A 22,557-nucleotide genomic window follows, 5' to 3' on the forward strand; every position below is an offset into this window, starting at 1 on the left:
TGCCCTCTCGTATTACTCAAATTGAGAAGACACGGGGGCCTTAAATATGGCTACCGAACGCCCACGCATGCAGAAATAGAAATAGAAAATGTACCACAAACAGTACTCAATTGTTCTTTTTATTACGTATTGGCCTTGGTGCAAGATTTCTTGATGTAATGTTTCAACAGTGCAAGTCATACAGTCAGGGTTCATTTGCATGGGTGGCTGGGGGGGCTGTCAGTAAAAGCAGGCAACTGAATCACCGTTTTTCTTTCCAATAGATTTTTATTTATTTTTTTTTTATAAGAAAAAGTATAAAAGTACAAAGAGAGGTGGAGAACATTCACCTGTCTGAAAAACACACTGAAGTAACATGTAATCCACCTTATAGGGCTGTTGAAATGTAGCATGCACAGATACAATCAGAAATTAGGCCTGTTGGCCCCGTAATTTCATCTTAAAACCAAGGAACAATATATATGAATTTAGGTAAATAAATGAAGCAATGAGGGAAGAATGATCAGACATGGCAAGAATTAAACTGTAGCTGTACCCATGCTGCGGCCTTGATGCTTTGCTTCATAGCCACATTAAAGGTTAAAGGGTGGGTCGCATTGGGCAGGCGGTACTGATGATAAAGTAAGTAAATTGTGCCATGCAACAACCGTCCTGCAACGGCACAGTGCAGTGCTGTGGCATTTTGAAAATGAAAGCAGGCAGTGAGAAGGCAGCATATTGTTTCCAATAAAAAGAAAAACCCAACAGGCAGCATAGCTTAGGGTATTCAGAGACCACTTGGTAGGGCCCATGAGGCTTACAGCCAACTAGCAAATAAACTTAACAGAAAAACACAAAATTGTATTAGGCCAAATATGAAAAATGACATAACCAAAGATTTATTTTATTAAATACAAAACCACCCCCACCACCATTACCACTTGAGCTCCAGAAGATTTACTCCCCTTCATGACCAGTCCATTTTTCATGACAAGGCCATTTTTTGAGATACGGCCTTGCGTTGCTTTATCTGTATACAAATAACTTTTATGTCCCTTTTTTTTCCTACAAATAGAGCTTTTATTTGGTGGTATTTGGTCACCTCTGCATTTTTTTATTTTTTTGCGCTATAAACAAAAAAAGATTGACAATTTTGAAGAAAAAACTAAATTTTTTACTTTCTGCTATAAAACATATCCAAAAAAAATGTAAAAAAGCTATGGCACATGCGCGGAGTTCCCAGAGATGGCCATTTAATCTCGGAGCTCTGTCCCGCTTCAGCCATCCGCCCAAGCCTGCAGAAATCTGCTTGTGTGACCCCGCACCCATCCATTACCCAACGATAACAGGGAGACCCAGGTCCCTCTTCATGTTAGGGGGTGCTTGAAGGGACTTATCCCGTTTGTTAGGCACTGATCCCCGGATCTCAGAGAAATCCAAGATGGCGCCAGGCGAGCTCCACAAGGCTGATGCAGAGGGAGAGGCCATGGAGACTGGCACCGAGCATTCTTCACACTCAGTTACCACAATGGGACTGTCCGCAGTGAGTACAAACAGTATTCCAATCCCCTTACCTGCCTCCACAGAATCTCTATTAGAGAGGACACTGTACAATCTTTTTTAACCCCCATGGGGGACCTAGAAGGGAGTCCTTCCCTGCCTGATAGGCAGTCCCTGACTCCAGCAACTAATCTCTCTGAGCTCTCATCACTCATGGTCACTTTCTCTAAAATGCTAGGTAAATGTATAGTGGGCCTTGTCTGCCTAACAGCAAGGCCATCATTTCTTTTGGTTAGGGTGTCATGGTTTCCAGGTGTGCCTGCTGAAGGGGAATTCTCCCCACTGGCTCCTGTGAGAGGCTTCTGATAGGGTAGTGGAGGAAGCCCAATCAGGGGACACATCCAAGCTTGTAACTACCCCAGAAGGCAGATTATGCTGCAAAGGATTCTGGGAGTGGGTATAAGTTTGGGGGAAGCGCGTGACCCGGTGTCTTTGGCGGGAGCAGAGTCCCAGGAGGGAGAGAATGGCTGTCTCTCCTCCTGTCTAAGGAAGCGGATGTCTCGGGGGGGCCGCCCGAGAATCCAGAAAAGTGCTGAGTTGAGCTGAGGGGATCCGGTGTGCCGAGAACCAGCGGAGAGCGAGAGAGGTCCAGTCCCAGGAAAGCCTACACAGATCGTGAGTACTGAGGATTGCACCTGGGGCTCTGCCTGAAGAGTTAGAGGAGGCCACTCCGGAGGAGGTTCTGGGATCCAGTGTCAGCTAGCTGTAAAGGGGGTACCTAGGTTGAGGACCCTGAAGTAACAGAGGGGGTACATATTCAGTGGACACTGAAGAGCTAAAAGTGTAAAGGGGACGCCTGCGGTTTGGGCCCTGAATTGTGCAGAGTACCAGTTGAGAGTTACAGCAATACAGTAATTCACAGCAAGCTGTAAGATTCTGGTACCTTTGGTATCCTTATTTCCCATTTCTACCTTAATATTGCGTCCCACCTTGCTAACTAGGTGGAACGCATACACCTTTAAGAACTATGACATCATCGCCGAGCGCCGCTATGAGCGGCTATTTCAATCGCCGGTTTTCTCTCACTCATTGCTCGTTCAAACCACATGCTTGACCAGTCTTGTCCTATGCTGCCGGAGCTTCTAGCTATTCCTTTGCCTGAACATAACCAGAACCTCGCTACCGATCCGTATCTCGCTACCGGATCACTCTCTTGCTACTGGACCTTGCTACTACTAAACCAACTTGTGATAAGTACCCCACAGGGGATTTCTTCCTAACTAACTTACACTATCTACCTCTGCATACTAAGGACTGTTACTATGTAAGCACTATTCCTATCATCTGCATAACTTCATAGATTGCTAGCTCTTGAGCCTACCATCATCTACATCATTGCACTAGGTTACTCTCTCTTGTATACTTCATCTGCTGTCCCCTACCACCTGTTACTATACATGATTGCTAAACCTATCTGCATACTACCTATCATCACCTACCACTCTCCTGAATATTACTTCTGAGTGCTCACCATTTCTAACGCCTGTCTCTCACCTCTATACTATCATATACATCCTATCACTCCAGGAACATCATATTGAGTGTATGTATATTTGCATAAAACAGGCTGTGCACGGTGATGAGTACTGAGAGTTGGATATGTTTGTTCAACACATCTCTACATGACTACTGAGTGTAATAATTCTGCAGCTGCAAATCCATTCACTAACAAAAAACGCAAGAGCGTTACAGATTGAACGAGCCCTAAAATATGGATTCAGCAGAATTACCCACTCAAGTTATGCAGTTAAAACAACAAGTAGATGCATTGATACTTGCCCTTACAGAGGTAAAAAACGAAAATCAGGCTTTGAGACAGCAGGTTGGCCGTCTCGCACAGCTCTCTGCTGCTCAGCCCCGTGAGCCTAAGATAAACCCTCCTCTAGTGTTTACAGGTGATCGGAAAAAATTTAGTGAATTCAAAAACGTCAATTGCTTTTTTTGTTAAAACCTCGTACCTACCCTACTGACCAAATTAAAGTCTGTACCACTATTTCCTATCTGACGGGTGATCCCCATGCCTGGGCAGACTCTCTCTTTGAGAAAGATGATCCACTTCTCAACTCCTATCCTTTATTCCTAGCGCAACTCGCTAGTTTATATGAAGACCCCAATAGGCAGAGTACTGCTGATACCCAATTGAGGGCTTTAAAACAAGGAAGGAGACCTGTTGAAGACTTTGTGGCAGAGTTCAAAAGATGGACCCTTGATTCAGGGTGGAATGATACATCTCTAAAAACTCAGTTCAGACTCGGCCTATCAGAAGCCGTTAAAGACGAGCTCGCCCGAGCAGATTTACCTGACACCTTGGCTGCCCTGATACAGACCAGTATCAATATTGACAGACGAATGCGAGAAAGAAAGGCTGAGAAGATGGGATTGCCATTGTCCAGTCCTTCTCGGATGTCGGCTGTTGACCCTACTCCTATGGAGTTAGGAATGATACGTCCACCTTTATCCTTTACCGAACGTGCCAGGAGAAGATCCGAACATCTCTGCATGTACTGCGCCTCCCCGGATCATTTGTTAAGCGGCTGTCCCCTTGTCCGCAAAAAAGAGGGTGAGTGTTCAAATGTCTTGCTAGGGGGACTAACGACTTCCTTTTCTAATCCTTATCTTTTTATTCATTTGACATTACAGTGGGACCAAACTAGGATCACCACCAAGGCTATGATCGACACAGGATCTTGTGGGAACTATATCGATACTTGTTTTGCTACCTTAAACAAAATACCTATTATTTCAAAACTCAAACCTGTCTCTGTTAGTTTCATTAACGGTATTCCGTTATCCTCTGGTCCAATCACCAATCAGACACAAGCATTCCTTGTCACTGCCAATGAGTCTCATATGGAGACTACCACTTTTGATGTACTAACCTCACCACATTTTCCCATTATTTTGGGACTTCCCTGGTTACACATACATCAACCAATCATTGATTGGAAAACAAGAACTCTAACCTTCTCTTCTCACTATTGCGAAACCACGTGTAATCTCTCATCATATGGAAAGATCCTGTCTGTGGTGACAGATGAGATTATACCTCTATGTTACCAGGATTTGTCGGAAGTCTTCCTTGAAAAAAATGCTCAAGTGTTGCCTCCCCATAGGGACTATGATTGTTGTATCGATCTACTCCCCAATAGCAAGTTGCCCTTCGGTCATGTTTATCCTCTTTCACAGGATGAACTCTCTCATCTCAAGGAATACTTGGATGAGAATTTGGCGAAAGGGTTCATCAGACCTTCTACTTCCTCTACTGCTGCAGGACTCTTCTTTGTCCGCAATAAGGATTCAAGTCTCAGGCCTATTATTGATTACAGGCAATTAAATACCATTACAATAAAGGATCGCTATCCCTTGCCCCTCATTCCTGAACTTATTGAACAGGTGCACCGGGCTACCTACTTTTCGAAATTGGACCTGAAAGGGGCATACAACCTAATCCGAATCCGTGACGGGGATGAATGGAAGACAGCATTCAGAACCAGATACGGATTGTTCGAGTACCTTGTGATGCCATTCGGGTTGTGTAATGCTCCCGCAGCCTTTCAACGATTCATAAATTACATCTTCAGAGACTTACTTGATGTTTGTGTTGTAGTATATCTGGACGATATACTTATTTATTCTCAATCTTTATCTGAACACATAAAACATGTAAGACTCGTGTTGTCCAGACTACTTGCACACAACTTATACGTAAAATTAAAAAAATGTTTATTCCATAAAGAAGAAGTACTATTCCTAGGATACATCATATCTAAAAATGGAATCAAAATGGATATGAGCAAGATATCCTGTATTCTAGATTGGCCTGTGCCAACAACTCGTAAAGCATTACAAAGATTCCTCGGATTTTCTAACTTCTATAGGAAGTTCATCAAGAACTTCTCTGCTATTGTGAGACCTCTCACACAACTCACAAGTATAAAAAAACCATTCAAATGGTCAGAAGAAGCAAATGGAGCTTTCCGCTTGTTAAAATCAAGCTTTACTTCTGCTCCCATACTACGCCATCCAGACCCATCCCTTCAATACTTCCTGGAGGTAGATGCGTCAAATATGGCAGTAGGAGCAGTTCTCTCCCAACGACCAACAAATACTTCACCACTTCACCCAGTTGCTTTTTTCTCAAAATCACTAAGCAGCCCCGAGGTGAATTACCCAGTGGGTGAAAAAGAGTTGCTTGCAATAAAATTGGCATTGGAGAATTGGCGACACCTACTTGAGGGTACTCGATTACCAGTTCTCATATACACAGATCATAAAAATCTTCAATACCTTCAGACTAACAAGACTCTTTCCCACCGGCAGGTACGATGGTCCTTATTCTTTTTAAGATTCAACTTTTTGGTGACCTACACTCCTGCAGACAAAAATAAAAAGGCGGATGCGCTGTCACGATTAACCGAGGATAACTACGCCGAAATACCTTCAATTCCTATAATACCCTATGAACGTATTGTCGGTGTTGTTCGTTCCCTGAAGGAAGAGATTTTGCACAGCATAGGATTGGATTCACCTCCACCACAGCTAAGTGCTGATGCAGAAGGCTTCCTCTATTACAACGACAAACTTTACATACCCCCTACTATGCGTACCAAGATTTTGGAATTGTCGCATGATGTGCCTATGGCAGGACATATGGGTATGACTAAAACATTTAATTTACTTACTAGGCAGTTTTGGTTGCCTGACATGAAGACGACCGTACAAAAATTTGTTTCTTCTTGTGACATCTGTGCAAGGTCCAAAATTGACACTACAAAACCATCTGGTCTACTTTGTAGTCTACCAATACCCCAGGTTCCATGGGAAGTTGTGTCCTTAGACTTCAAAGTAGAACTACCACCTTCCAAAGGATTTAACACCATCCTAGTGTCAGTGGACCATCTGACCAAGATGGCACATTTCATTTCTATTTGAAGATTACCCTCATCCAAGCAAACAGCGGAATTGCTAGTGAAACATGTCTTTAAGTTACATGGTATTCCAAAGACCCTTCTGTCTGACCGTGGTTCACAGTTCATCTCCAAGTTTTGGCAAGCTCTATGTCAGATACTACGAATAGAGCGAAAACGTACTTCTCCTTACCACCCTCAGACCAACGGACAGACAGAAAGAGTCAACCAGTGCATTGAGCAATATCTACGTTGCTATACCTCATACCTACAGGACGATTGGGTGGACCTCCTCCCGCTGGCGGAATTCGCTTATAACAACGCAACCCACAGTACTACTAAGCAAAGTCCATTCTACTTGAACTATGGGTTTCATCCCACTCTTCTTCCACCACGCATCCTTCCATCAAGTAAACCAATAATATGCTATTGGGGATCTTGTTTGGCTATCTACAAAAAATTTGAGATTAAAGATCCCTAGTAAAAAACTTGGACCTTTATTTCTGGGACCCTTCCCAATTAAGAAACTCATTGGAAAAGCTGCAGTGCAACTCACCTTACCGGCAGATCTCAAAATACATCCCATCTTTCATGTGTCGCTACTAAAACCACATGTTCCTAACCAAGGAATAAGGCCTACCATCTTGCCTCCACCTCCAGTACAAGTTGAAGGCGGAGAAGAATATGAGATCAAGTAGATTCTGGATTCTCGTATCCACAGAGGAAGACTCCAATATCTCATAAGATGGAAGAACTATGGACCCCAAGACGACACCTGGTTGGATACTGCTGATGTTCACGCACCTAGGCTTATACGAACATTTCACTCGAAATACCCGGAAAAACCAGTGCTATAGGCCTTCCGGAGCCGGCCTTAAGGGGGGGGGTACTGTAAGATTCTGGTACCTTTGGTACCCTTATTTCCCATTTCTACCTTAATATTGCGTCCCACCTTGCTAACTAGGTGGAACGCATACACCTTTAAGAATGATGACATCATCGCCGAGCGCCGCTATGAGCGGCTATTTCAATCGCCGGTTTTCTCTCACTCATTGCTCGTTCAAACCGCATGCTTGACCAGTCTTGTCCTATGCTGCCGGAGCTTCTAGCTATTCCTTTGCCTGAACATAACCGGAACCTCGCTACCGATCCGTATCTCGCTACCGGATCACTCTCTTGCTACTGGACCTTGCTACTACTAACCCAACTTGTGATAAGTACCCCACAGGGGATTTCTTCCTAACTAACTTACACTATCTACCTCTGCATACTAAGGACTGTTACTATGTAAGCACTATTCCTATCATCTGCATAACTTCATAGATTGCTAGCTCTTGAGCCTACCATCATCTACATCATTGCACTAGGTTACTCTCTCTTGTATACTTCATCTGCTGTCCCCTACCACCTGTTACTATACATGATTGCTAAACCTATCTGCATACTACCTATCATCACCTACCACTCTCCTGAATATTACTTCTGAGTGCTCACCATTTCTAACGCCTGTCTCTCACCTCTATACTATCATATACATCCTATCACTCCAGGAACATCATATTGAGTGTATGTATATTTGCATAAAACAGGCTGTGCACGGTGATGAGTCCTGAGAGTTGGATATGTTTGTTCAACACATCTCTACATGACTACTGAGTGTAATAATTCTGCAGCTGCAAATCCATTCACTAACAAAAAACGCAAGAGCGTTACACAAGCTACCTCAAGCCAGTGCCAGGCTGGAGAGAGTGTTCAGTGACTTTGCCGTGCAGCAGTGTCAGTAGTTCTATGCTCCACAGTCCTGAGTCTTCTGGACCTAGAGTCGAGGATTCAGCACTTCTGTCAAGTTACAATGTGTTCTAAGCGTCAGTGAGCGTTGGCTAGTGTCGGCTGGTGTCAAAGCAGCGTTAACAGACATTTTCTGGATAAAGTCCCAAACTGCATCTAGTTAAGCCTAAAGGAGTATCCCACTCATTCCCTTCTCCCATCCCCTTTATCTACAATAAAACCACAAAACAAAGATGCTGGAGTTGTCCATGTCTCAGTTCTCACACCCAGGGTCGCAGCTCACATGGGCTGGAGAGGTAACCGGTAACAATGGCAGACCCACATCAGACCCAATGCCTGGAAAACCTGCTACACTTGCAAGGGGCCTTGCACAAACAGCCACTGAACAAAGAGGCCATTGAACAAAAAGTGAACCACGCGATCTCCAGAGCTTACCAAAACACGGCCCGCATCCAGGGTCTGAAAGACCAGCTTGAGTGCACTTGGGAAAGTTGATGACCTGGAAAATAGATCCAGGCATCTCAATTTTAGAATAAGAGGCCTTCCATAATCCATTAAAGATGTGCAGTCGGCAGTCCTCTCCCTGATCAAGGACCTAATACCAGAACATTGCCTGGAGCTGGACAGAGCACACAGGGCATTGAAACTACCTCGCTCTGATGGCCTACCCAGGGACATTGTTGTGAAACCACACTTTTATAACGGGAAGAAGATGTTATGCGGAGATCCAGAGAGGCTGACCAAATCTCTGTTCAGTTGTACCCTGTTCAGGTGTTTGCTGATTTAGGACTTCAACCTATCGCCTCCTCACAGCATGTCAGGAGCTCTCTGAAAAGAGATTGCTTTTCAGAGGGGTGGTAGTATGGCAGCACAAATGAACTAGGTCTTAGAAAGTGAAACCCAGAGAAGAAATAGATGGAGGGTCTGCATGACAAAGGGGAGTAACATAAGGAAAGGGTTAGAAAATGTGAGTTTAGTGTGGAGGGGTTGTAGGTCTTACTGGACTGCAGGCTGAAGGTGAGATGGGCAGAGTGGAGATGCAAGGGTTGTTAACATGAAGGATGCTGGCTATTCATTCCAGAAAGTTCAGATGAAGAGTAAGAACATGTGAGTTCATAATGTCCTTAAGCCAGATGGGGCACTGAAAACATGGGCAATTCTATTTATAAATTGTGCCTTTAACCACTTAGCGCCCCGCTCGCAATGTATTTGGGGGCGAACAGCTGCATACCCATACGTTTCTGCCAAGTTCCGGATTTAGGGCGCGATCTGTCAGCAAGTCTGGGCCGATGATTCACAGCAAGGACCTGCTGATCGCCTGTGTGCAATCACAACCCAGAGCTCTGTGTTGGTAAACAATACAGAGCTCTGTACAGAGGGAGGGATCTGTCAGTTTCTCATCCCTACAAAGCAGCACACTTTACACATAGTTAGGCACACATTTGACCTCTTGATTGCTCTAGATGTTAACCCCTTTCCAGCCAGCATCATTAGTACAGTGACAGTATATAGCATGGGCGTCCATCCTGCAGCCCTCCAGATGTTGCGTAACTAAAAGTCCCTTAAGGCATTGAAAGGCTAACAGTTGTAAGCATGGCTCCCAACTCGGCAAAGGTATGATGCAACAGCTGGAGAGCTGCAGGTTGGACAACCATGGTATTATCACTGATCACTGTATTAATGTCACTGGTGATGTCAGTGGCAGTTAGTCAGTTCCCCCTAGCTTCAATTAGTGTCAGATTGTCTACCCCACTACTGCAGTCCCATTATAAGTTGTTGATTGCTGCCATTAGTAGTATAAAAAAAAAATTCCAGTATATATACCATAGTTTGTAGATGCTATAACTTTCACGTAAACCAATCAATATACACTTATTGGGATTTTTTAAATAAAAAACATACAGCAGAATACATTTTGCCCAAAATGTAGGAAGAAATTAGATGTTTTATTGGATATGTTTCATAGCAGAAAGGAAAAAATATTGTTTTTTTTTTTCAAAATTATATAAATTTGTTTGGTTACAGAATTGCATGACCGCGCAATTACCAGGTAAAGTAGCACAGTGCTGAATAGCAAAAAAAGACCAGGTCATGAAGAGGGTAAAACACCCAAAAAACCCTCCTGGTCCTATTGTTGACATTTTTTGTGTGCTGTTATGTTAATTCTAGCGCTGCCCCCATGTGGGTTGCTTGCAGTTTTATGTTTTTCTGTGCTGCTTTGACCCTGTGAACAGTCCAGCCCTCCTGACACTTTACGTTCAGACATGTTGAGTATACCTTTAAATAACATTCTGACACAATGCAGATCTGTTTTAAATCTTTATATTTACTTTACGCAAAAGGAAGGCTTAAAGGAGGTTTTAATCAACTAGGCCCTAGGTAAACCACCAGGACTCTGTTGAAATAATACTAGCAAAACTGTTAAAGCGGAGTTCCACCCAAAAGGGGAACTTCCGCTTTAGGTAGTGCTAACCCCCTGACATACCACATTTGGCATGTCATTTTTGGGGGGGGGGGAGCGGGGACCTAGTTTTGACAGGTACTCGCTCCCACTTCCACTCGGACGCCGCGGCGCCCTGAGCAGAAGTTCTCCTCTCCCCCTCCCTCCCTGCAATCTTCTGGGACATGTCAGAGGTCCCAGAAGATTGCCGGCCAATCACGAGGCGTATCGCAACTTGAGCATGCGCAGTGCGTACCCGGCTGTGAAGCCGCAAACTGTCACAGCCGGGTGCCCACACCAGTGATGCCTGTGCCGGAGAGCAGAGAGGGAGAAGAGTGAGGCTTCAGGTGGCCGCATCGCTGGACCGTTGGACAGGTGAGTGTTTTAGGCTGGAACTCCGCTTTAAATAACCATTTGCAGTAACAAGCAAATAGAACAAATGATTCCCAAATGCAGCAAAGTGTGGGACAAGCAATGCAAGATAGCTGGTTCTGACTAATGATGATCCACTAACCAATCCAGATGTAGGGTGTCTGTTTACAGTGTTCAAAGGGATGTAGTAGTAGCTGATAACTGGACTTTGAGCAGGTGCTCTCTCACTAATCCTGATGACTGTTTTATAACTCCTTGAAGACCAAGCAAAGTCAACTCTCCACGCTCTGGGACACTGAGATAGCTGTGCTCTGCTGATTCAGTGAGTCCCACCGGCTCTCGATGCTGCAGGGATGTCCGCAACGTAGCAAACATCATCCGTCCCCCCTGGGCTGAGTCTGCAGACAGCTGGGTGGTGTCCAGTAGGCGGGAGTCCTCTCTCTGCGGTGGACCGATGCACACACGATGGGAAGAAAAAGCATGTGGGCCTGGTCAGCAGATCCCTTTATAGTCTCTCCCACAATTCTCCCCTGGAGCGAATGGTCTGCTGGGAGGTGTAGTCCATAAACAGTTCAGCAGTGCAGTAATATATTTTCAGAAGACTACAGTTCCCACAATGCTCTCTTCCAGTCCCAGGAGTATGATGCATGAAATCCGAGACCAACACTAGGGGAGTACAGAGAGCCTAGGAAGCAGTGGACAAGTCTGAAATATCAGACGACCGTAGTCTGCTACCGGCTACATAATGATATGTTATGTATTTCATTTTATAAATTGAATAGATACTGGGGGCCTTTAAACCCATGTCAAGCAGTCTGTGTTATTATTTTAACCACTTGCCGACTGCCTAACGCCGATCTACGTCGGCAGTCAGCCCCTCACAGGCAAAGTGACGTAGGGCTACGTCACTAGCTTGTGAGGGTCTAGAGAGCGAGCGCGCGCCCCCGGAGGCGCGCTCCCGTTCCCACGTGGTCACGGACCCCCCCGCACGTGTGACCGGCGGACCCGATGTCCGCCGGTCACTCTGCGATCGTCGGGGGAGAGGGAGAAAGTCAGGCGGCTTCTGTAAACAAGCTGCCTGTCATTCTCCCCTGTGTATGAAGGATGATCATACGGTTCTACTATGTAGAACCGTTGATCACTCTTCATACATCTGAAGCCACAGCCAAACACAGTAGAAAGCATGCCCCTAGGGACACACATAGCCCCTCCCTTTCAAAAAAAGTTAACCCCTTCACTGCCAGTGTATTTTTACAGTAACAGTGCATATGTATAGCACTGATTACTGTAGAAATGTCACTGGTAACCCCAAAAGTGTCAAAAATGTCAGTCAAGGGTCCGATCTGTCCGCTGCAATGTCGCAGTACCACAAAAAAAATCGCAGATCGCCGCCATTACGCGTTAAAAAAAAAACAACAAAAATGACAAAAATCTTTCCCTTTGTTAGTAAACGCGATAACTTTTGCGCAAACCAATCAAAATACGCTTTTTGTGATTTTTTTTACCAAACATAGGTAGCATAAAACAAATTGGCCGAAAATGTTAAAAAATTTTGATTTTTACATTTTTTGGGGGGGGAATTTCATATAAAAAAAATGTGAAAAATATTGCTATTTTTGCAAAATTTACGCTCTTTTTTTGTTTATAGCGCGTGATCAAAAAATCGCACAGGTGATCAAATACCACCAAAAGAAAGCTCTGTTTATGGGAAAAAAAAGGACGCCAAATTCGTTTAGATACAGCGTCGCACGACCACGCAATTGTCCGTTAAAGTCACGCAGTGCCGAATCGCAAAATACCCCCTGGTCAGGAAGGGGGTAAAATCTTCCGGGGCTTAAGTGGTTAAGGGTTAGTAGTGGACCGAGGTTGACAAATCCTTTGGTCATGTGATTTCTTACATACAAGGTCCAATAAACGTTTTCAATAGCAGTATATGGTCAAGGAAAAGTCACATGTTCATTCAATAGTTTCTTGGTGTTTTCTGCCTAGGCTATAACTCTTCAAACTCAAGTCATTTATAAGAGTTTAGCAGTCTAATAAAAAAAAAGTGTAAATACAACTTCTCAAACATTTCAACAAAGTTTGTTAGCAACAGTCTAAAGTCAATCTAAGCTCTGGGTAGATTCGTGGCACCGAGCCCTGATTTGTGATGTTTGTCTGTACGTTTTCATTATTGCTTGATTGATTGATTTTAAATCAGCACAGAGGCACTGGATGCCTCCCAAGAACACTCAGCACAAACAGGAATGAATTAGTCATTATAATTTGCAAATGTTCCTTTATCTGTAGCATAGCCGTCTCTGCCTGCTTCATGCAAATGGGAATACAATGAACAAGTGGCTACTTACCCCAAAGTACTTCCCTTTCTTCAGGAGGGCTACCGTCTTAGAGAAAAGCTCCCCTGTCTTCTTACTGTGTGACACTTTGGTGACAACGGCAGTGCCGGAGAGAATCAGGTAAAAGTTCTGAGCGACGTGACCCTGACGTATGATTACTCTTCCGGGCCCAAAACTGAGGAGAAAAAAAAAAACAAAACAAATGACTGAAGATTGTTACCATGCACAGCACATAGCGCTGGTGAAGTCAAGGTTTTTTTTTTTTAATAGCTGCGCATTTCATAAATATTCAGATTAGCCAAGCAAGTTAAGAGATATCACGCTCCATTTTAACAACTGTCTGGCACTTGTACAATAAATAAAGATTAGAAGGAAATAAAAACTTTCTCTTTTTATAGGGAGTTTCGAAGAGATATGTTGGTTTGCCGATAATGCCTTAGAGTATTAACATTGACATTTCCACAGAGCAATTTGGTTTGTAGAAATAAATTATGTTTTTTTTTTTTAAGAAACTTTATGGAAACAAAAAATACGATACATGGAAAATCTGGGATAATGATGAACAACACATTTTACATTTTAGAGGGTCAGAAGCCGAGCAACAACATAGAGACTCGTGACTGACCTAGGTGATATAGCAGCCAGACAAAAATTATCCAAGGTCAAAACATAAACACACTAGAACCCTAGTTGGATGGATCTTTGGCATACAAAAGGCTCTAAGGCCGAGGGAGGCGTACCAGAAAGAGAAGAGAGAGGGGACAAAAAGGGGAAGGAGAAGAAGGGGGGGGAAGGAAGTTGGACGATGACACCCGAGCCACAGCAATTTTGTCCTACCCAGGAGCATTATACAAGAAGTTATCTGAGGAAGAGGTGGCAATCACATCCTTAGGTAGGGAATCCAGAAAGTCCTGCTAGTTATTAGAAAAGCAGTTTGCGGAGGAAGGAAGATTAAAGTCCGTATTGAACCGATCTCTGATCATGAGACTTAAGAGGTCACGGTGAACTTGCGATACAGAAGGGCCCACTGTGGAGATCCAGTTGGCGAGTATAACTCTGCGGGCTATCAGTAAGCATGTGAGGATCCAATTTGGTGGGTGTGGTGGGGGACGGCTAGTCCATACCTGGAGCTGTTTGTCTCAGTGTCCATAAATGAGTAGAAAGGGGGCTTTTGGTAGTTGCAAAAGCGTGACCCGTTTAATGTGTGAAAGCACTTGGTCCCTAAATTATGTGTTTTGGGATAGAAATGTGGGGGCTGCCATAGTTGGTTTTAAAGCGGAGTTCCGGGCACAGAAATCATTTTTCAACAAACATACCCCCGGGACAGTCAGGGCTAGTACATTCCACAATGGCTAGCCTCTGATCTGTCCCGGTTCGCACTTACCTTTTAGAAGAAATACTCACTTATAAAATTTCTTCCACAGCGTTTCCATCTCTCTTGTGGGCAGCTGAAGCCGGCGCGGTCCTCTTCGGCGTCTTCTTCCGCGTCTTCTTCTCCCAGAATGCGCCTGCACCGGCCCCTCTCGTCACTTCCGGTGTGGCTCCGCATTCCTCTACAGCTTCTGGGCATGCCCAGAAGTTGTTTAGCAGGGGAATGCGGCGTCGCCCGGAAGTGACGAGCGGGCCCGGTGCCGTCGCATTGATTCTTGGGAGCGATGACGTTCAGCTCCCAGGAATCAGTGCAAGCCCGGAAGTGACGACGGAGCCGCGGCACAGAGGGAGGAAGTGAAGACTAGGTGAGTATCTTCGATCTTCAATTACAAGGTGAGTAAATAAAAAAAAAAAAACTAACTATCCAATTCCTTTTCAGGTGAAGGTGTAAAAGTGGATGGGCACAAAAAAAAAAATATCGATTTTGTGCCCGGAACTCCGCTTTAAAGAAGTAAGTTGATCTTTCAACCCATCAAGGATGAGGCCAGTGTTGGTCAACCAGAGTTCCATGGAATCTTAGGGTTCCTCCTGAGGTTTCCAGGGGTTACTTCAACAGTAAATAATCAATTGGTTTCCCACCTACATTTACCAACCATGCCAGCAGACAAATTACCAGGTCTACGTTGACCACTAATGTTAGAGAGCCCCACAGTTTTTACTGTCTACCTTTCTTTTTTGCTTTTAATACTTATTTCAAGAACATGTAGGCAGGTGCAGTCTACTTTATCCATTGCAGGTGGTGGTCTTCTGCAGCAGCACTGTTGTTGGAGAGGAACTCAAGAGGAACAAGGTTCCACTATGATTTTCGCGGTTACTGCGGAAGTTACTCTTTTGGATGCTGCCATGTGAGTAACCTATTTAGAGCACTGGCTCCCAGGTTTGGTTGAGCATTTTATGAGTTGGTAGAGTAGGGACAAATACCTTGCCTGTTAGGAAGAGTATTAGCCTTAGGGAAAGGTCCCTGACGAGGAGGGAAATCGTAGGGTCACAACTCTTCTGGGCCTCTTTCTAATTGGGCACTAGATGGCCAGGCCGCATTCTGCCCCTCTCTACCGATGCGGTCAGTCAGTTGCAATCTGCTCTTTTAAAGTTACTTGAAGGATAGCCTGTCTACCCATTTATTGTAACTGTTGCTGAAATATTCCAATACAAGTTCTGCCCTGCATCTGTCTGTGTGAATTACTGCCGCCACACGTGCTGCACCCCACCAACAATAAACATTACTGAAAATTATTTTGTAGTGGGTTTGTAATAAATGATCTTCCTCTGGTGCCAAATACACTAGGTACGACACATTGCTTATTCTTTTTTTTTTTTTTTTTACTTTCTTCAACTTATTGATTGCACTAATGTACAATGAGCTGTAGGTATAATACATTTTTACAGTGGTTCCCTAAGAATCTGAAAATTAACTCAAAAGGATCCTCAGGGGTAAAATAGCTGTCATCCATATCCTTACTTTACTGCCTATGAGTCAATGACCAGAACAAGTATTCAGGAGGGAAGTGCAAACTTTTCAATGTTCCCTGGCTATATGCTATTTCAAGGTCAGTGATGAGTTTGATAGCAAAATCAATAGCTGGATAACAGACCTGGAGCCTAGATGTTTAAAAAAAAAGTCAAGAGGTCCCATATTTCTTTCCTACATGTTCTGCATTTGGATTGGTTTCATTATTACTTTTCATCCAAACATAAAACTATACTCCAAAACATCTGTGTACATTAAAGGCCAACCCTAGAGAAAATAATATTTATTTAATTTTGGATGTAGAGGGTAAGAGCCGGTTCACACTGAGGCGACACGACTTCGGGGGGCGACCTGTGAAGTCGCGTGCACCGCTGTGCACCGCGACTTGCAGGGACTTCACATAATGGAAGTCTATGCAAGTCGCTCCGAGGTCGCCCCAAAGTAGTACAGGACCCTTTTTCTAAGTCGGAGCGACTGCTCCTATTAGAACTGGTCTTCTACTACTCAATGGACCGCGACCGACCGCGACTTGTCAGGCTGACAAGTCGCCTGACAAGTCGCGGCAGTGTGAATAGGCTCAAAGGGTTGGAGCCTGTTTCAGGTTTTCATTGCTGTCTGTGTCCCTATGTGGGAGATTTTCCCTCACTTCCTAACATGACAGGAAGTAATGAGAAATCTCTTCAATAGACAAACAGACAATACACATTTTATAGTTAGCAGGGGAGGGCTGGACCTTCAATGTTTTTATATTTTCTGTACTTTCTGGTCCTGGTGATGACCAACCCCTATTTCTTGTATGGGTGTCACAGTGGTAGAAAGTGAAGGAAAACCTCTCTAATGGTCTCATACAGAGAAAAAAATAAAAAGAAATGACAGAAATTTTAGCCCTTTCCTATAGTCCTCCTATAAGTCATTAGAGATGTCGCGAACATAAAATTTTATGTTCGCGAACGGCGAACGCGAACTTCCGCAAATGTTCGCGAACGGGCGAACCGCCATAGACTTCAATAGGCAGGCAAATTTTAAAACCCACAGGGACTTTTTCTGGCCGCAATAGTGATGGAAAAGTTGTTTCAAGGGGACTAACACCTGGACTGTGGCATGCCGGAGGGGGATCCAAGGCAACACTCCCATGGAAAATTACGTAGTTGACGCAGAGTCGGGTTTTAATCCATAAAGGGCATAAATCACCTAACATTCCTAAATTGTTTGGAATAACGTGCTTTAAAACATCCAGTGTGTGAATACGATCAGGTATGATGTTGTATTGATCAGGTAGTGTAAGGGTTACGCCCGCTTCACAGTGACAGACCAAACTCTGACAGACTCTGACAGACCAAACTCCCCGTTTAAGGCACTGCAAACAACCGCAAACAGTCCATTTGCAGTGGGCACAGTGCAGTCTGTGGACCTGACACTCACTGGCAGGCAACTGCAATTATATTACAGAGGAAAAATCGAATTACTTTTTATCTGCAAGGTGCTGTGCCACCCTATATGAGTGGTGGGCAGTGGGCACAGTACAGTCTGTGGACCTGACACTCAATGGCAGGCAACTGCAATTATATTACAGAGGAAAAATTAAATATATAAATATCTCTACTTGTACTAAATTAATAGACGATGTTGTAATCCACTGCACTTTAGGAAATACAGGTAAGACAAACCTGACAGAATAACACAAATAACAAAAAAAGTGGAGTAAATATAATAAAAAATAAAATTCATCCAGAAAAAACAGGAACTGGCTTTTTCATTCGAATTTCAGTAGCGCAGGGATGGTGATAACCTCTTACCAAATAAATAGGATGATAACATATACCAAAATATATGAATCAGATGTGATAAATATAAGCATAAAAATCATAAATACATAAAAGCATGAAATCACATCTATAGGAGTCCATAAAGTCCATAGGTATAAAGTGCATAGAGCAATGAAAGTGCAAACATGAAGGATCACAGGTGCAACTTCACACTCACCAGACGCCTATGCCTAACCACTCTCATGGACTAGCCAACAACAGCATATAGTAAAATCAGGTTTCCTCCAGATCTCTGATTTGTGCTGCAAAGACTCCTCTGGAAGATTTCCTGGTAAATTTATAGTGAGTCTGAATTTCAGATACTTCTGCTGGCACTGTGTGTTGGTGGCAAGCAAGGGTGGTCCCTATAAGTTGCACCTGTGATCCTTCATGTTTGCACTTTCATTGCTCTAAGCACTTTATACCTATGGACTTTATGGACTCCTATTGATGTGATTTCGTGCTTTTATGTATTTATGATTTTATGCTTATATTTATCACATCTGATTCATATATTTTGGTATATGTTATCATCCTATTTATTTGGTAAGAGGTTATCACCATCCCTGCTTTACTGAAATTCGAATGAAAAAGCCAGTTCCTGTTTTTTCTGGATGAATTTTATTTTTTATTATAGGAAAAATTAAATTATATAAATTAAATATAATTATATTACAGAGATAAAATTAAATTAATGTTTTATCTGCAAGGTGCTGTGCCACCCTATATGAGTGGTGGGCAGTGGGCACAGTACAGTCTGTGGGCCTGACACTCACTGGCAGGCAACTGCAATTATATTACAGAGAAAAAATGAAATGACTTTTTTATCTGCAAGGTGCTGTGCCACCCTAAATGAGTTGTGGGCAGTGGGCACAGTGCAGTCTGTGGACCTCACACTCATAGGCAGGCAACTGCAATTATATTACAGAGGAAAAATTAAATGAATTTTTTATCTGCAAGGTGCTGTGCCACCCTATATGAATGGTGGGCACTGGCAGTGGGCACAGTTCAGTCAGTGGGGCTGACACACACTGGCAGGCAACTGCAATTATATTAAAGGGTAAAAATTAAATGACTTTTTTATCTGCAAGGTACTGTGCCACCCGATGAGTGGTGTGCACAAAGTACAGTCTGTATATATATAGAAAAAAAATAAGTAAAAGCAGACTGATATACCAGCCCTAAAAAGGGCTTTTTGGGGTGCTGTCTGGATGCTGTCCTTAAAGCAGGAGTGGACACTGGCCTAGCTAATGATTTTCCTATTAAGTCAGCAGCAGCAGCAGCAGCACTCTCCCTGCTCTAACTAACTCTGCAGCTTCAGAATGAATCTAAGATGGATGCTGTCCTTGCTTTTTTATAGGAGGTGGGAGGGTCTGGGAGGGAGGGTATGCTGATGGCTGGAATGTGTCTGCTGACTGTGAGGTTCAGGGTCAAAGTTTGCTCAATGATGATGTATAGGGGGCGGACCGAACACCGCATATGTTCGCCCGCCGAGGCGAACGCGAACAAGCGATGTTCGCTGGGAACTGTTCGCCGGCGAATAGTTCGGGACATCTCTATAAGTCCACGTATGCATATTGGCCACTATGAAATGTCTGGGTCTACCTATCCATTTTTAATAGCTTCTATACAAGACTACCTCCTAGTCAGATAGCAATTAGCCAGCTTAGCCCAAATTAACTATGTAAAGTGTAATAAAACCTGGAATTCTACGTTAAGGGTGCCCTAGACTTTAAAGGGCTCCTGATGGTTCCTGAAGCTCTGAACCCTTTTCTTGTGCCAAAAATAAAGCCCCCAATAGCCTCACTATTTTACTGTTTTTCACTTGAAGAAAACATTGACAATGAAAAAAAAAATGAAAGCCATAGTACACAAAAAACAATCAAATACGCATAAAATAAAAGAAAATAAAATCACACATAAACCCCCATATAAACAACACAAAGTGAAATAAACTAAATTCACCCCAAATACATCCATTCCCCCAAAAAAAGACTGTAAATAAAAAAAAAAACATAAAAAAAACAAAAAGCAAAGCAGACCTTAATTTCAAGCAAATTTTGCCTAAACAACTTAAAAATGAAACTGGGATTTTCTGCTGTAAAATTTCACCCTCAAACTAATCTAATTTTGCAACATCATTTTAGTTGAAAACACTCTGTTGTTGACCATAGACACATCTTCATAAGTACTAGACATGTCTACCTAATTAAAGTGGCCACTGAGCATACATTTCCTGTAATTTGAAGGCCTAAGTCCCGGTTCACACTACCGCGACTTGTCAGGCGACTTGGTTGCCTGACAAGTCGCGGTCCATTCTGTGCTACGGGAACCGTTCTAATAGGAGCGACTTAAGTCGCTCCGACTTAGAAAAAGGTTCCTGTACTACTTTTGACACAAGTCGGAGCGACTTGCATTGACTTCCATTATGTGAAGTCCATGCAAGTCGCGCCAAAGTCGCGGTGCACGGCGACTTCACTAGTCGCCCCCGAAGTCAGATTGCCATAGTGTGAACCGACACAGAGTGTGCTAAAATATAGTTTCTAATGTGTCACAGTGAGGGTTAAATACCCTCTGGAGACATTATTGTGAACGAGGCAAATGAACGAATCATACACTTCCTCAACAAAAAATGGAAGATATAACCCTTCTTCATGACTAGTCCACTCTAGAATAGTTTGCGTGCATCTGGAAATCGCAAGAAATTATTAAGAGGAACAAATATTATTTTCACCCAAGAAACTGTCGAGCTGAAAGAGACATTCAGTCTGATAAGGGCACAGAGTGCGAAGAAGTACTAATCCTGGATTTCAAATGCTGGCAATGAATCTAGGTCAGTGTTTCCATACAAGCCAGATATGTTTTATTTGATCACAACGTCAAGTTGATGTGGGAGCTTCTGTCTGACATTATCAGTCTCACCAACCCTGTGAACTGAGCATTAGACACTCTTTGATAATGTTACATAACAGAAGTAACGTAGCAAAGCTCTGACCTTTTCTGGAACAGAAGAAAGACCTGCATGCATTTCATTATCTCTGCAAGGTGTATTTCTACCTGACCATAATGTGTGTGCTCAGCCTTGGTGAATTATGTTTGGATAAGTGTTGATTGCTCTCATCTTATGGGCAGAAGTATAATTGCTTCATTAAACTAGTGATGATGGCAGGAGCTGTATGATGATGCCCTATGACCCAATGTCCAATGACTTTTGCATTTGGAAAATACCCAGACATGAGGGAGCATTAGACCTCCCTCCATTCTCCCCAGGATGCAGTGTTATGGTCTAAGAGCCCAACTGACAGACTGGGAAACTGTCAGGCTATAGAGGGAGGAAAGTCATTAGCAGAGATGTCAACCCCTGAGTCCAATGTATACGGTGGTAAGCATGGGACGCTCACAAAAACTGGACATCTCCACATTGCTTAATTCACCCTATAAATAGGAACTTATCAATGCACACAGTAAAAAAGACATTGAGTGAACAGTTAAAGATGTACAGTACATTCAGCAGAGATGTATAGTAACTAAGTAAACTACTTCACTACTGTACTTAAGTACCGAAAGGCGGTATCTGTACTTTCCTGGAGTAGAATTTTTTTCTCCTACTTCCACTTTTACTTCACTACATTTTTTCAATACTTCTACTCAGATATTTTTTTTTGTGCTGCATAGTTACTCGTTACTATTATAAAAATTACCACTGCCAGAACAGTAGATGGCAGGTTTCATGAAGCTCAAAACATGTATTATCAGCGCATACGAAAATAAATGCTACTGTATGTATAAATAAAAGCTGCATTTGAAATAATAAAAAACAATATGATGTTCAAACTTTTGACTTCTTTCTTTAATAACTACATAACACAGTACTTGTACTTTTACTTTCAGTACTTGAGTAGCAATTTTTTTTTCAAAACTACTGGTACTTTTACTTTCAGTACTTGAGTAGCAAATTTTTTAAAAAAACTACTTGCAATACTTAAGTACAAAAAATGTTGAATACTTTAGTACTTCTACTCAAGTCACTTTTTGATCGAGCACTTCCACTTCTACTCAAGTCACTTTTTGATCGAGCACTTGTACTTTTACTCAAGTATGGGTTTTGAGTACTTTATACAACTCTGACACTCAGTGAGTAAAAACGGATGCTGAAAATCAGTTTCAGGATGCAGGACAAATGGTTTTATATATATATATATATATATATATATATATATATATATATATATATATATAATGAAAACTGCACAGAGAACAAGAAAAGTGCCATTGTGCAGTGTCTATGCATACTACAGCCATTCTCAAACAGGGTTCCATGGAAGCCTTTAGTTCTTTTAGACCAGTCATTCTCAGTCTTATTGAGACAAGGGCCTGGTAAATTCTTTCAAAACCTTCTATCCCCCAACAGTAAAAAAAAAAGTTTATACTCACACAATAAGAGCCGGTTCACATATGAGCGACCCGACTT

At 43.0% G+C, this 22,557-nt stretch overlaps 1 protein-coding gene across 2 annotated transcripts in view; it reads right to left on the reverse strand.

The window, feature by feature from the left end:
• Window positions 1-22,557, reverse strand: part of LOC309545257 (cyclic nucleotide-binding domain-containing protein 2-like) — a 525,861-nt gene that overhangs the window by 307,457 nt on the left and 195,847 nt on the right. For both annotated transcript variants that reach the window (XM_082244395.1, XM_082244394.1), the window contains exon 7: window positions 13,395-13,557. In XM_082244395.1, the coding sequence (XP_082100521.1) occupies window positions 13,395-13,557 (163 nt within the window). The remainder of the gene's footprint in view (window positions 1-13,394; window positions 13,558-22,557) is intronic.

Source organism: Pelophylax lessonae, assembly GCF_965119305.1.
Source record: "Pelophylax lessonae genome assembly, chromosome: 2".
Taxonomy (NCBI): domain Eukaryota; kingdom Metazoa; phylum Chordata; class Amphibia; order Anura; family Ranidae; genus Pelophylax; species Pelophylax lessonae.